General features: G+C 38.8%; 1 protein-coding gene across 3 annotated transcripts in view; it reads left to right on the forward strand.

The window, feature by feature from the left end:
• Clvs1 (clavesin 1) overlaps window positions 1-12678 on the forward strand; it is a 169471-nt gene that overhangs the window by 131590 nt on the left and 25203 nt on the right. For all 3 annotated transcript variants that reach the window (XM_069990793.1, XM_069990794.1, XM_069990795.1), the window contains exon 4: window positions 9308-9418. In XM_069990793.1, the coding sequence (XP_069846894.1) occupies window positions 9308-9418 (111 nt within the window). The remainder of the gene's footprint in view (window positions 1-9307; window positions 9419-12678) is intronic.

The following is a 12678-nucleotide window of genomic DNA, read 5'->3' on the forward strand; positions in this document are numbered from 1 at the left end:
GTGAAATGTAGTGCTTTTAAAAGGCTCCTTTGCACCATTTATGCTGCTCAGATGTTTTTTAAGTTTTCCTGCTTCAAAGTGAGAAATGGATGTCATTGTTAGGACATACATGAGCAGAATAAATAAAGCCTCATTTTATTATTGCAATAGTGTGCTTGCATGTCTACATACATGCAGTATTTGAATGAATGGTTGCTTCTGCCAGGCCTGAAAGACACTCAGGTCTGAGTGTCTTAGAAGCCACAGGTTTGGAAGTCAGCTCTTTGTCTTTGCTTCTTCACAGAAATCTTGGGAGACAAGGTAAGTTCATTATTAGTATTATTGTTACGTTATTATTATTTGTGCATATATGTTTATGCACACACACCTGCATGTGAACTGGCTAGCCCAAGGGCTTGAACTCAGGGCCTGGTTGCTGTAGCTGAGCCTTTTTGCTCAAGTCTAGTGCTCTATTACTTGAGCCACAGCTCTACTTCTGACTTTTTGGGGGGGAGATGTGATCAATTGGAGATGAGACTCTGATGGACTTTTCTGCCCATGTTGGCTTTGAACTTCAATCCTCAGCTCCCAGCCTCCCTAGCCTGGCTAGTGCATTAGTTTTGAGAACTTCAGTGGGTCCTATTCTTAATTTCCCAACAGAGCAGTAGGAAAAAGTGAGGAGAGTTAAGGCTTAGAGAAGGCAGCCAATATTAAAGAAACTCCCCAAGGCTCCCACAGTCATGAGATTTTAAGTTGAAATGTGTTGACTTCTATTATAAAGTATGTTATCGTACAATCATTACAAATTTCAGAAAACAACACTAATAAGTACTTCATGATTATTTGGCAGGATATAGAGCCACTCTTTTTTTGGGCGGGGGGAGGTCCGGTTGTGGGACCTGAACTCTGGGCCTGGGTGCTGTCCCTAGCTCTTCAGCTCAAGGCTAGTGTATAGCCACTCTTACCAGGAACATCTTTTCCTGATTGACAAGAAAAGAGAGGAGATCCTTTTCCTGTGGTCCCTAACTTCTGATCACATACACAAAAGAAGATAGCTGAGAGATCCTTGCACATTTCCACTGTGGAAATTCCACATGTCCATTCATAATGAAGTATACCTCTAATAGATTGCAAGAATCACTTAATACTAGTCATGACTTCCAAAGAAGATATAAGGGAGTCATTCAGATAGAATATCCAGAAACTCATCTGTGTCTTAAGGTCTACCTTGATCTTTAATATTCTTTCTTTTGTATTTCAAGATATAGACCATCCAGTGACCACCAGGACAGTTCAAGTTACACATATACAAATAATAATGATAATAATACATTCAAGTCTTTATTAGCAACATCTACTTCATTCAACCTCTACCCATGCCTTAATATCTGACAGACACTATTCTATTGTTTCTATTTTCTTAATTTCAAGGATATAATGAAACAAAATCATGCATTTTGGAGATTTGCTTTTTTTTATTGAGCAAAATATTCCAGACAGCCCACCTCCCAAGTTGTTGTAAGTTTCAGTAATTTTTTTCCTCTTATTGCTTGATAGAATTCCATAGTATGGATAGATGGACTATTTCCACATTCTTGCTATTATAAATAAAGATGCTGTGAACATCCATTTTTGTGTGAATATAAGCTTTCATTTCTCTGACATAAATGTTCAGGGTGAACTGGCAGGATTGTATGCTTAGTGCCTTTAGAAATTGCAAACTCGTCTTTACATTTTCTCTACTGTATTGTATCCCCATCCATGTATGAGTAACACAGTGTCCCTAGAGCCTCACCAGCACTTGGACTTGTTACTGTTTTACAAGCCGCTCTGACAGGTTTGTAATATAATATTTCACAGTGGTTTTGATTTGCATTTCCCTAATGGTTATATCACTAAGGGGACTTCTTATCATGTACTTATTTAGCATTTATATATTTTCTTGGCATAATATCCCTGCCTGTCTTTTGCCTATATTCTGGTTGGGTTGTTTGTTTCAATACTTTTGTGGTTTGGAACTCAGTATATATGTTAGGTACTAGTTGTTGGTTAAATATGTGATTGGCCAGAATTTTCTCCCAGTCTTTAGTTTCTGTTTTCATCCACTTCACATAAACTTTCATAGAGCAGAAGTTTTAAATTTTGCCACTGTCCAGTTTATTGTTATTATTCATTGTATATATCATTGCAGTTTACTTCACTCATGAAGAGTTCCCTAGCTGCTCTGCTTTCTTACGCTCATCTCCAGAGTCTTCTACACCATGTCAGGGCTTACTTATGGTTAGCCAGATAAATGAGGAAAAAGGATGTCCACTTCATATAATCAGAATCAGAAATTTTATGATTACACTGTATAATAACTTCTTGAAATACACCTGCAAGGATCTTAGGTTACCACTGTACATGCAGAATTCTTTCATTAGAGAAGAAGGTCTGAGATAACTCCTCCAAGGGATACCTTGCTTCTGAACCTGGGCTCTTGCTTTCAACTGAAAATCTCAATGGAGAGAGTAATGTTCATTTAAAAATAAACAAACAAACAAAAAATATATAGCTGGGTGGCTATGGCTCATGCCTATAATCTTCGCCATTCAGGAAGCTGAGAAATGGGAATCATGGTTTGAAGTCATCCCAGGCAGGAAAGCCTGTGAGACTCTTTTCTTCAATGAACTACCAAAACTAGCTGGAAATAGAGGTGTGGCTCAAGTGGTAGAGTACTAGCGTTGAATGATGAAGTTCAGAGACACTGCCTGGGCTCTGAGTTCAAGCCTGAGAACTGGCACATTTAAAAGAAAAAAGATACAACAAAAATACTACATCAGGGGCTGGGAAGGTGGCTCAGTGGTAGAGTGCTCACCTTGCATGCTTGAGGCCCTGGGTTCGATTCCTCAGCACCACATAAATAGAAAAAAAAAAAGCCAGAAGTAGTGCTGTGGCTCAAGGGGTAGAGTGCTAGCCTTGAGCTGAAGAGCTGAAGGACAGCACCCAGGCCCAGACCGGACCCCCACCCCAAAAAATACTACATCAGGGCTGATAATGTGGCTTAGTGGTAGAATGCTTGCCTAGCATGCATGAAGACCTGGGTTTGATTCCTCAGTAACATATAAACAAAAAAAGCCAGAAGTGGCGCTGTGGTTCAAGTGGTAGTGTTATCCTTGAGCAAAAGAAGCTCAGGGACAATGCCCAGGACCTGAGTTCAAGCCTCAGGACTGGCAAAGAAAAAATATACTACATCAGGCAAAGAAGAAAACAAAACAGCCTTAAATAAGAGTGTAAAAATTGGGTAGAGTTAGTCTTCACTACTTGAGAGGTAGTGTGCCGAACTGCAATAATCCAACAGTAAGTTATTGAGAATGCAAAATTTTCTGCTTATCTGGGGTGTAAGAGCTTCCTAGTTCAAGGTTACCACTTTAAATTGAGATTACCATAAAATGAAAGCTACATCTTCAGAAAAGAGCATACCTGGCACTTAGTGAGAGAAGGCAAGTGAAGGGGTTAAAATCACAAGAGCTATGGTCAGTGTCTATTTCTGGCAAGTCTGGGTCCTGCAGTATAACCCAGTGTTTGTCATGTAAGACACACTAATAAATAGATACTACATTCAGGAGGTTTGAAGTGTGAACTAATGGTTTGGGGAAGAATGCAAGACAAGAAAGAAACATGTAATTACATTTTTCTGTTTTTGTCACTACAATGTTACTATATGTTTGTGTCATTTAATATTTTATCTGTTTCCTGTTACTCACAACACAATACTGAGTAGGCTGTCAAGAAAAGAGGTTTATTTTAACTGGTAGCTCTGGTCTAGGATTCTAAACTCTTACTTGAGTTCTTGCTTACAACCATAGGGGCTCTACTCTGATGACATTACCTAATCCTATTAACCTCCCTAAATTGCCCTACTTCTAAACATCATAGTTGGATTTTAAGTTTCCACCCTTGCAATGACTCACAATGGGAATTAAAGTTCAACAAGTTTTGGAGGGAAACATCATATTCAAGCCACAGCAACAGTGTATCACTAGCATTAAGTTAGACACAAGTAGACTGTCAATGACTAGGTATTAAGCCCAAATTTTTTTTTAAGAAAAATGGTTCTTATAAGAAAGGAAAAAAGAAGAGAAAGAAAAGGAAGGGGATAGTGTTATGCTACAGGTTTCGTGTGTGTGTGTGTGTGTGTGTGTGTGAATGTGTGTGTGTGTGTGTGTGTGTGTGTGTGAATGTGTGTGTGTGTGTGTGTGTGTGTGCATGCATGCCAGTACTGGGGCTTGAACTCAGAGCCTGAATACTGTCCTTTTAGTTTTTTTGCTCAAGGCTGGCACTCTGTCATTTGAACCACTTCCAACTTTTTGGTGGTTAATTGGACGTAAGAGTTTCGTGGGCTTTCCTGTCCAGTCTAGTTTCAAACCTTGATCCTTAGCCATCTGAGTAGCTAGAATTACAGGTGTAAGTCACCAGTGTCTGCTTGGTCCTCCTTTTACTAAGCAGACGATGGTACTCTACTTCCTAAGCCCCTAAAAGTCAAGCAGATGTTCAGCTTGTGACAAGTTAGAGTTCAAGTTCTGAGCTAAGCTGTGACTCTTCCAAGCAATAACCTTATGCTGTGGCTAGAGCCTTGCTCTGGATGGAGAAAGTGGCAGCCCTGACTATGGGGCTCAGGACACAGCATTTAGTGTCAGCAAGAACTCAATCTTCACAAGTGTCTGTGTGTGTGTGCCAGTCCTAGGGCTTGAACTCAAACATGGGCACGGTCCCTCAACATTTTGTTTTGCTCAAGGCTATCACTCTACCACTTGAGCCACAACTCAAGTTTTGGCTTTTTTTTTTTTTGTGATGATCAATGCCTGGGCTGACTTCAAACTGTGATCTTCAGATCTCAGCCTTCTGAGTAGGTAGGATTACAGATGTGCACCACTTACACTAGTTCAATCTTTATAATATTTTTTCTTTTTCTTCTTCCTCTTCTTCTTCCACTTACACCAATTCAATCTTTATAATATTTCTTCCTCCTCCTCCTCCTCCTCCTCCTCCTCCTCCTCCTCCTCCTCCTCCTCCTCCTCCTCCTCCTCCACCTCCCCCCTCCTCCTCCTCCTCCCCCCTCCTCCTCCTCCTCCCCCCCTCCTCCTCCTCCTCCTCCCCCTCCTCCTCCTCCTCCCCCTCCCCCTCCTCCTCCCCCTCCCCCTCCTCCTCCTCCTCCTCCATTTTAGAGCCTGGGAACGATCCTGAGCTTCTTATTTGCTCTACGATAGCACTGTACCACTTGAGCCCCAGAGCCATTCCTGGCTTTTTCGGTTTCAGTGGTACTGAGAAATTGAACCCAGGACTTCATGCATGCTAAGCTAGCACGTTACCATTAAGCCATATTCCCAGCCCAATCTTTGTAATTTTAAAGAGTAAGAAAGCAAGGATTGTTTGTTCATAACCTACTCTGAATGAGAGAAAATATTATAAGCCTGTCTTTAGCAGAGAAGTTGTATTTGCTTTGCTTTTTTTCTTTCTGTCTTGTCTTCTAATTTTTCAAATAATGGTTTTTTATCTGCTTTAGACTTTTCTTTTTTCTTCTTTTTTGGTCATGAGGCCTGAGCTCTGGGCCTGGGCACTGTCCCTGAGCTCTTCAGCTCAAGGCTAGTGCTCTACCACAGTGCCACTTTCAGCTTTTTCTGCTTATGTGGTACTGAAGAATTGAACCCAGGGCGTCATGCATGTGAGGCAAGCACTCTACCACTGAGCCATCTTCCCAGCCCTGGACTTTTCTTAAATATGAATAAACAATAACATTAAGTTAAAGTGAACTGATGATATGGATACATCTATGGTTTTATGGTGTTTATGCTTCAGAATGAAGCCATATTTGCATCTACAAATGCATAAAATATACAGAATTAAGCCAGGCACCAGTAGCTCATACCTGGTATCCTAGCTATTCAAGAGGATGAGATCCAAGGATAGTAGTTCAAAGCCAGCTTGGAAAGAAAAGTCCATTAGACTGCTATATCCAATTAGTCAGCAAAATGAAGTGAGGTGTGGCTCAAGTGGTAGAAAACCAGCCTTGAGTGAAAAATCCAAGCAAGAGCATAGTGCGTTGAGTTCAAGCCCCAGTATTTCCCCTTGCCATAAAGATGTAAAGAATAATGCAATTTTCATGCACTTAGAGTATATTTTTTATGTTAAGCTATAGTGTAGTCACCACAAACTTTAAAAAGCAATGTGTGGCATGCCATTGAATCAAAGTCTACCAGCTAGAGAGAAGTCTGCTCCTATCCCTGAGCATTGTGCCTCTAGGAATATGATAATATGGTTTCCTAGGAGATTCTCATGGGGCTGACACCTTCTTCTTTATCGAAATTTTAATGTAGTCAGCAGAGGAGATCGACTATGATGGATGTTGACTAGAAGGCTGTGTTGCCTTGTCTTCCTTCCTGCATAGCATAGCACGCATATGTGCACACATGCATGCACACACACACATGCATGTGCACAGGCCTGCATTATATAACATAGCTAGGCTTTAACAGAATTGTTTTATTAGACAAAAGAACTTTACATTAGAATTTTGTAGAAGGGATCTGAAGAAAAATGATCCTAGACTCTAATGGTTGTGTTTATCTGTATTTATTTGCACATGGGGACTAGCTGGCTTGAATGAAGACAATAGAACCTAGTGCTTTTTTTGGCACCCTCATGGGTTAGAAGCCCTCTTGTGTTTCCTTTCAACCTCCTCTGACACAAATAGCAAGCGATTTTTGCTATCTTTGATGACTGAGGTCTCATAGACTAAAATTACATATCTCTGGGAATTTTTTAGAGGTTAAAATTGTCCTCGTGATTTTGCCTACCATCTCTTGAGTATTATTCAGACGTTTTCCATCCACTTTACTTACCTAAAATTGCAGAGCACAACAGGCTATCAGTAGAAATAAGAATCATATTATTGGTCCTGTTTTTAAAAGGGAGTAAGCCTTGGTTTTATAAATAAATGCTTTATTCCTGTTCTTCTTCCATTTCAGAATGCACATTTACTATGTGGAATTATAATGAATTATATTTCTCAATAAAAGTTTAAAGGAGTAAAAATATGACCCTAGTTGTATAGTAGTTAATATAAAGGAAAAACTTTTTTTTTTTTTGTCGGTTGTGGGACTTGAACTCTGGGCCTGGGCGCTGTCCCCCAGCTCTTCAGCTCAAGGCGAGTGCTCTACCACTTGAGCTACAGTGCCACTTCTGGTTTTCTGGTGGTTTATTGGAGATAGGAGTCTCACGGTCTCTCCTGCCTGGGCTGGCTTTGAACTGCGATCCTCAGATCTCAGCCTCCTGAGTAGCTAGGATTACAGGCGTGAGCCACCAGCGCCTGGCTTAAAGGAAAAACTTTTGAGAATGCTCTTAATTTTCTTTGTAAGGAACCGAAGAACTTGTAGCTTCTGAACTCCACATAAAAGGGTAATAATATTAAAATTTTTATACTTCTGAAATCATATTTTAAATAGTAAGAGATGACTTGACAAATATACAAATGATCATTCTACCTGTATACATTAAGCTTTTAAAAATAAGATTAAAAAAAGAACATAATACTCTATACAAACAGGGATTTTTTTAAACTGAAATTATCTAGCCTTAGAATAGTTAATTACTTTCTGCTTGGTAAATTGTCTTAATAGAGGCAAAAGTTGTATTTAAAAATTTCAAATGTCAACTCTTAAGTGTAGTTGCATTGGAAACTACATTATATGGAAGATCTCCAGGGACCTTGAAGACTCAGACTTCTGAAAAAAAGTTAATAACCTTCTTTCCTTGTTACTAAAAAAGACCAAGGTAAAGCATTTCAAACACCCACAGGATCAGCTTGCTGCCTGAACTCTCGGTTCCCTCCTTTCATCTTACTTGCCTAACACTCTACAAGTATGTTTGTTACAAGAAAATGGACAGCAAACTTGGACATTCAAATAGCACTTTCTAAATTTTATTTTGTTTTATTTTAGTATTATCCTCAAGTAGTTGTACAAAACGATTTCAATTCATATCAATTTATGACTACAATACATATTGATAAGTCACTCCTGTCATTCTCCCCCAACATCCATTCCAGCCTTACCCGTTCCCTTATTCTACTTGGTTCCATTTTAACATATGTACATTGAGTTTTATGACTGCATTCATCCACCTTTTCTCTATTTGTCTTCCTTGTGTTCTCTCTCCTCCTGATAACACATGTTTTAGCTTTCTGGTCTTCATTTTGTTGTACTGTCAGTTCATTGTTCAAAGGAGTTACATTATTGAAATTTATCCCTGAGTATGCCATACTTTGATCAGTTTGATTGTGTATATATGACCATGTATATGTTTTCAAAATATTTAGATTTTAGATATAATGTCTACATATGAGTGAAAACACATGTCGTTTGTCTTTCTGAGTGACTTACTTTACTTAATGTAATTTTTCCCAGGTCCATCCGTGATCTTTCTTTTTAAATTCAATTAGCCAAGATAAACTATCAGCTAAAAACATTCCTTTGGAGCTCAGGATCTGGTCTTGTGGGACAAGTATAGATGTCATGTCCAAGATCCCTTGTGGATCAAATTAGTACCCAGAGCAAGTTCCTTACTTCTACATGATAAGCCCATGCCTTGATCTGGATTCCAAAATCAGAACCATTTTTTTTTAAATGCTCTTATTTTCTAACATTCACAAAATGTGTGGATCTGATGAAAATGATGCTCAGGTGGCTCAATTAGAGTGCATTAGTAGCTGTTCCATCAACAATATCTTGTCACTGGGGCTGACTGCGAGCTTCCCAGTTAGAGCAAGGAGATAGTTTCACAATGTGTGAAGACTCTAATATCAGCCTTGTTAATTGTTAAATTGTTAATAAATTTGGAACACTTCATCTCCTAAGATCCTTTCAAATCCGTTTTTAGCCCCTCTTTTCACAGCCAGCGTCATAGTGGTAGTAACAATATTATCAGGCAGGGGTAGAGAGCAGAGACTGAGTATAGAGGGAAACCTGTGACCAGAACCCTGGGACCCGGAACCTTGGTTAGCCAAATATCATCATCCAGGCCACACAAATGTCTGTGTCATCTAGGTGATGCTGTTACTGAGATTTGGAAAAGACAGGCCAGGTACTTAGGCACAATTTTCAAATTGTGGAGCCAGAATGAGAGGAGGAATGAGGAAGATATAACAGACAAAGCTAGGGTGCTGCCTGTGTTTAGGTCCTTTATCTACTTGGAAGCTGAAGAATTGTCAACTCTCGAGAAGGTGTTGTGCTGTGGTCCTGGCTAACCTGGCACACTTATTAATCAATGTGCATTTCTCTTTCCTTCCTAGGACAGCTTTCCTGCCCGCTTTGGAGGAGTCCACTTTGTCAACCAGCCTTGGTACATTCATGCCCTATACACACTCATCAAGCCATTCCTTAAAGACAAGACCAGGAAACGGGTAAGGAAAACAAATGTATCATGTGAATTACAAATTCTCTCCATCCCCCCTCCCCTTCTCTTTCTCTCATTACCTTTGGTTTTGAAGCCAGTGAAAAGTTGTACATTTGAGTCTCATTGGTTGTACATTTGAGTCTCAGCCAGAGTTTGCAAATACTCTGTTTAATCAATAATTTAGTAGATTTAGACTACAGAGTGCCAGTGACACATCAAAGGAAACTTTGAAGTCATCAAATACTGGATGTCCATTTTGCTGTAAATACTTGTGGGAAATACTGTGTCAAGCTACTTCCTGTTCATAGAATGTTTCCAGAGCTAGTGTTTTGTCGTGTAAATGTATGCTCATGATTTTTGTTACTCCTTGAGAGTGTTGGGGAAATAACTGCCAGCACCATCACCAGCTCCACGCATTCACTTTATTCTGCACTGAAATAACAATGGCCTTAGAAGGAAGGCTTTAAAACTTAATTTCATCAGTGAACTTTTGAGAAACCAGCCTTTTTAGTTGGAGCTGGTCTTGCATGGCATTCTGGTTAGCTGGTATTCTTGAACTACTCTAAATCTCAGTTTCTTCATTTATAAAAGGAGAAACTAACATCATCACAAAGTTGCTGGGGCAACTTTAAGGAGATGGTGTGTGAAAGCAAATAACATGATACCATTCATGTAGCAGACTTGGTCACTTTTAGTTCTTCATACCTTCTACTTGGGGCTTAAATTTTCCTCCCAGCTTTACTGTGGTATGTTTGATGAATAAAATTTGTCTATATTTATGATATAAAATATGGTAGTAGAGGCTGGGAAGGTGGCTTAGTAGTAGAGTGCTTGCCTTGCATGCCTGAGGCTCTGGGTTCAATTCCTCAGCACCACATAAACAGAAAAAAAAAAAGCCTGAAGTGGAGCTGTGGATCAAGTTGAAGCATGCTAGCCTTGAGCTGAAGAGCTCCAGGACAGTGCCCAGCCCAGAGTTCAGGCCACACAATTGACAAAAAAATGTGGTGGTAATATATATTATTATATAACATGCAATATGATAATATTTATATATTATATATGATTATATTATTAATCAAGATATAATGATAGTTGTATATTATATATAATATGGATAATAACATATATTACTATATAATATATAAGATACAATAAATTTATATTTAATATATTATAAATAATCTATTATATATTATACACATAGTACATATGTATATACACATGGCAAAATTATTATAATCAAGTCACCCATTTATCACTTTACATAGTTAAGAATTTTTCTCCAGTTTATTTCTTCATCTTCAACTGTCTTTGGTGTAAGAACACATCCAGTGAACTCCACTAGCAAATATGAAGTATACGAAGTAGTATTGTTGGACACTGTGACTATATTTTACATTAGATCTAGAACTTTTCATCTTACTTAACTGAATTTTTGTACCCCTTCACCATCATCTTCTCCCTCCCCTCTCCTCTAGGCCCTGGAACCATCCTTCCACTTTCTGCTTCTGTGAGACAGACCATGCAGTATGCTTCTAGGTCCTTAGGGAGCCTTGAAATAGAATGTAAAAAGGATAGACAAGTGTAGACCTGGAAACCAGAACTCACCAACTTCAGCAGGCAGAGGCATTCTGAGACATTTTGTCATCTGTCTGGAGGTTAGGATAGCACTAAAGACAGAGGTGTCCCACACTGACTGAAGTATGGCTAGAGGATTTCTACTCCATTTATCTTTTATCCTAGATGGGGCAGTAGCAATTTCTCCTACAGTGGACACTTGCTTCTGTGCCAGAGAAGGGAATTTCTGTGTCTCTGGGCCCAGGACAGGACTGCACAAGTACAGAGTCCAGCTTCTGCCTCCATTCCACAGGTATCTAGAAGGAAGGGACATGTTCAACAGCACATCTGTCCTTTAAGGACCAAGCATGTTAAGTATACTGCACAAATATATACGCTAAACATCTGGTGAAGTATTTAACTTAAATATGCTTCAAATACTTTAGCACCTTCTAAGGAATTTTGCAAAAGCCAGAATAACTGAATTTCTTCAAAGGAAATAATTCTCATTAAAATTCACTTGTACCCAACTGCAATGTCAGAATACATTATTTTTAAGTGTATTTTAAGTGTAATAGTATTCAAAAAGAATTCAGCACTTGGCTTTTTTTCCCCAATGTCTTTACATGATGTCATTGAATTGTAAGTCAATGGGCACACGATAATAAGGCAGTGAGTATTTATTACAGTAAGTTATTCTACATTCAAGCATTTTTGAAAATTACTGATTTAAATTTCATCATAGTTTATTATGGTTATGTACATTCACATGTATTTAATTGATGATCTTGGAAGCAACTTGTTTGTTATATTTAATTAACTGTGTAAGTCATGTGTTATATGTAACTATTTCAAACCTGCAGCATGATGAAGTGTGGGTACTGACATCTCCATATACACATATACACAGTTTAAATCAACTTTTGAGATAAATTCCAAAATCGTAGTTAATGTTTTATGCATCATGCATTTTGTGAATTTGTTTGGCAATAATTACAACTCCAGGTTGTTTCTTTTTCCTTTTTGACCAGTTTCTATCATTATCATCGTATGCTCAAAAGATACAAACTTATTTGGGTAATAGCCCTATGTAGACAAAAATCGTTACAGCCTCCTATAGCACATTCTCAGAATAACCATTTTCAGTTCTGCTGAGTAAGAATTGATTCGCTTCTACTTGCACCCATAGCATCCCAGGAGCCACAGAACATGTTAAAGGAGTCAGATAACCCCACTTCTGTCCCCAAATGTTCTCTCCCATAGAGATGCAAGGCATAAATGAACACCTTGGAGAGAAAAGAAAGAGAGGTCAGCAGAAATTGAGGAGATCATTGGGAGGCGAGTGAGGAGAAGCAGCATGAGCAGTATTCCTGAGACCAACTTAGTAAGAAGAGGTTGTAAATTGATTTAGGCTGGAAAGGATGGGAAGCATTCAATTGTGAGAAAGAGCAAGTCTGAGCAACAATGTGAAGCATGGTGGGGTTTAACATGGTCTGCCCTACTGCCCCAGCTATCAGTAGGTATGATTAAAGGATGGCTAGATGTATAACCTTGGGCTATGGCCAAATAATATCCAATCTGTTCAGAAACTTTATTTTAACAACTATTAATTCCATCCCTTTGCCAAGCAATAAATTACCATTTTATAACAGCTAAGTTTCAGGCTCAGGATGAATGCCTCTTTAAACAACATGATCACCAGTAACACAT

This window comes from Dipodomys merriami, unplaced genomic scaffold, assembly GCF_024711535.1.
Source record: "Dipodomys merriami isolate MVZ:Mamm:240054 unplaced genomic scaffold, mDipMer1.0.p SCAF_4, whole genome shotgun sequence".
Classification (NCBI taxonomy): domain Eukaryota; kingdom Metazoa; phylum Chordata; class Mammalia; order Rodentia; family Heteromyidae; genus Dipodomys; species Dipodomys merriami.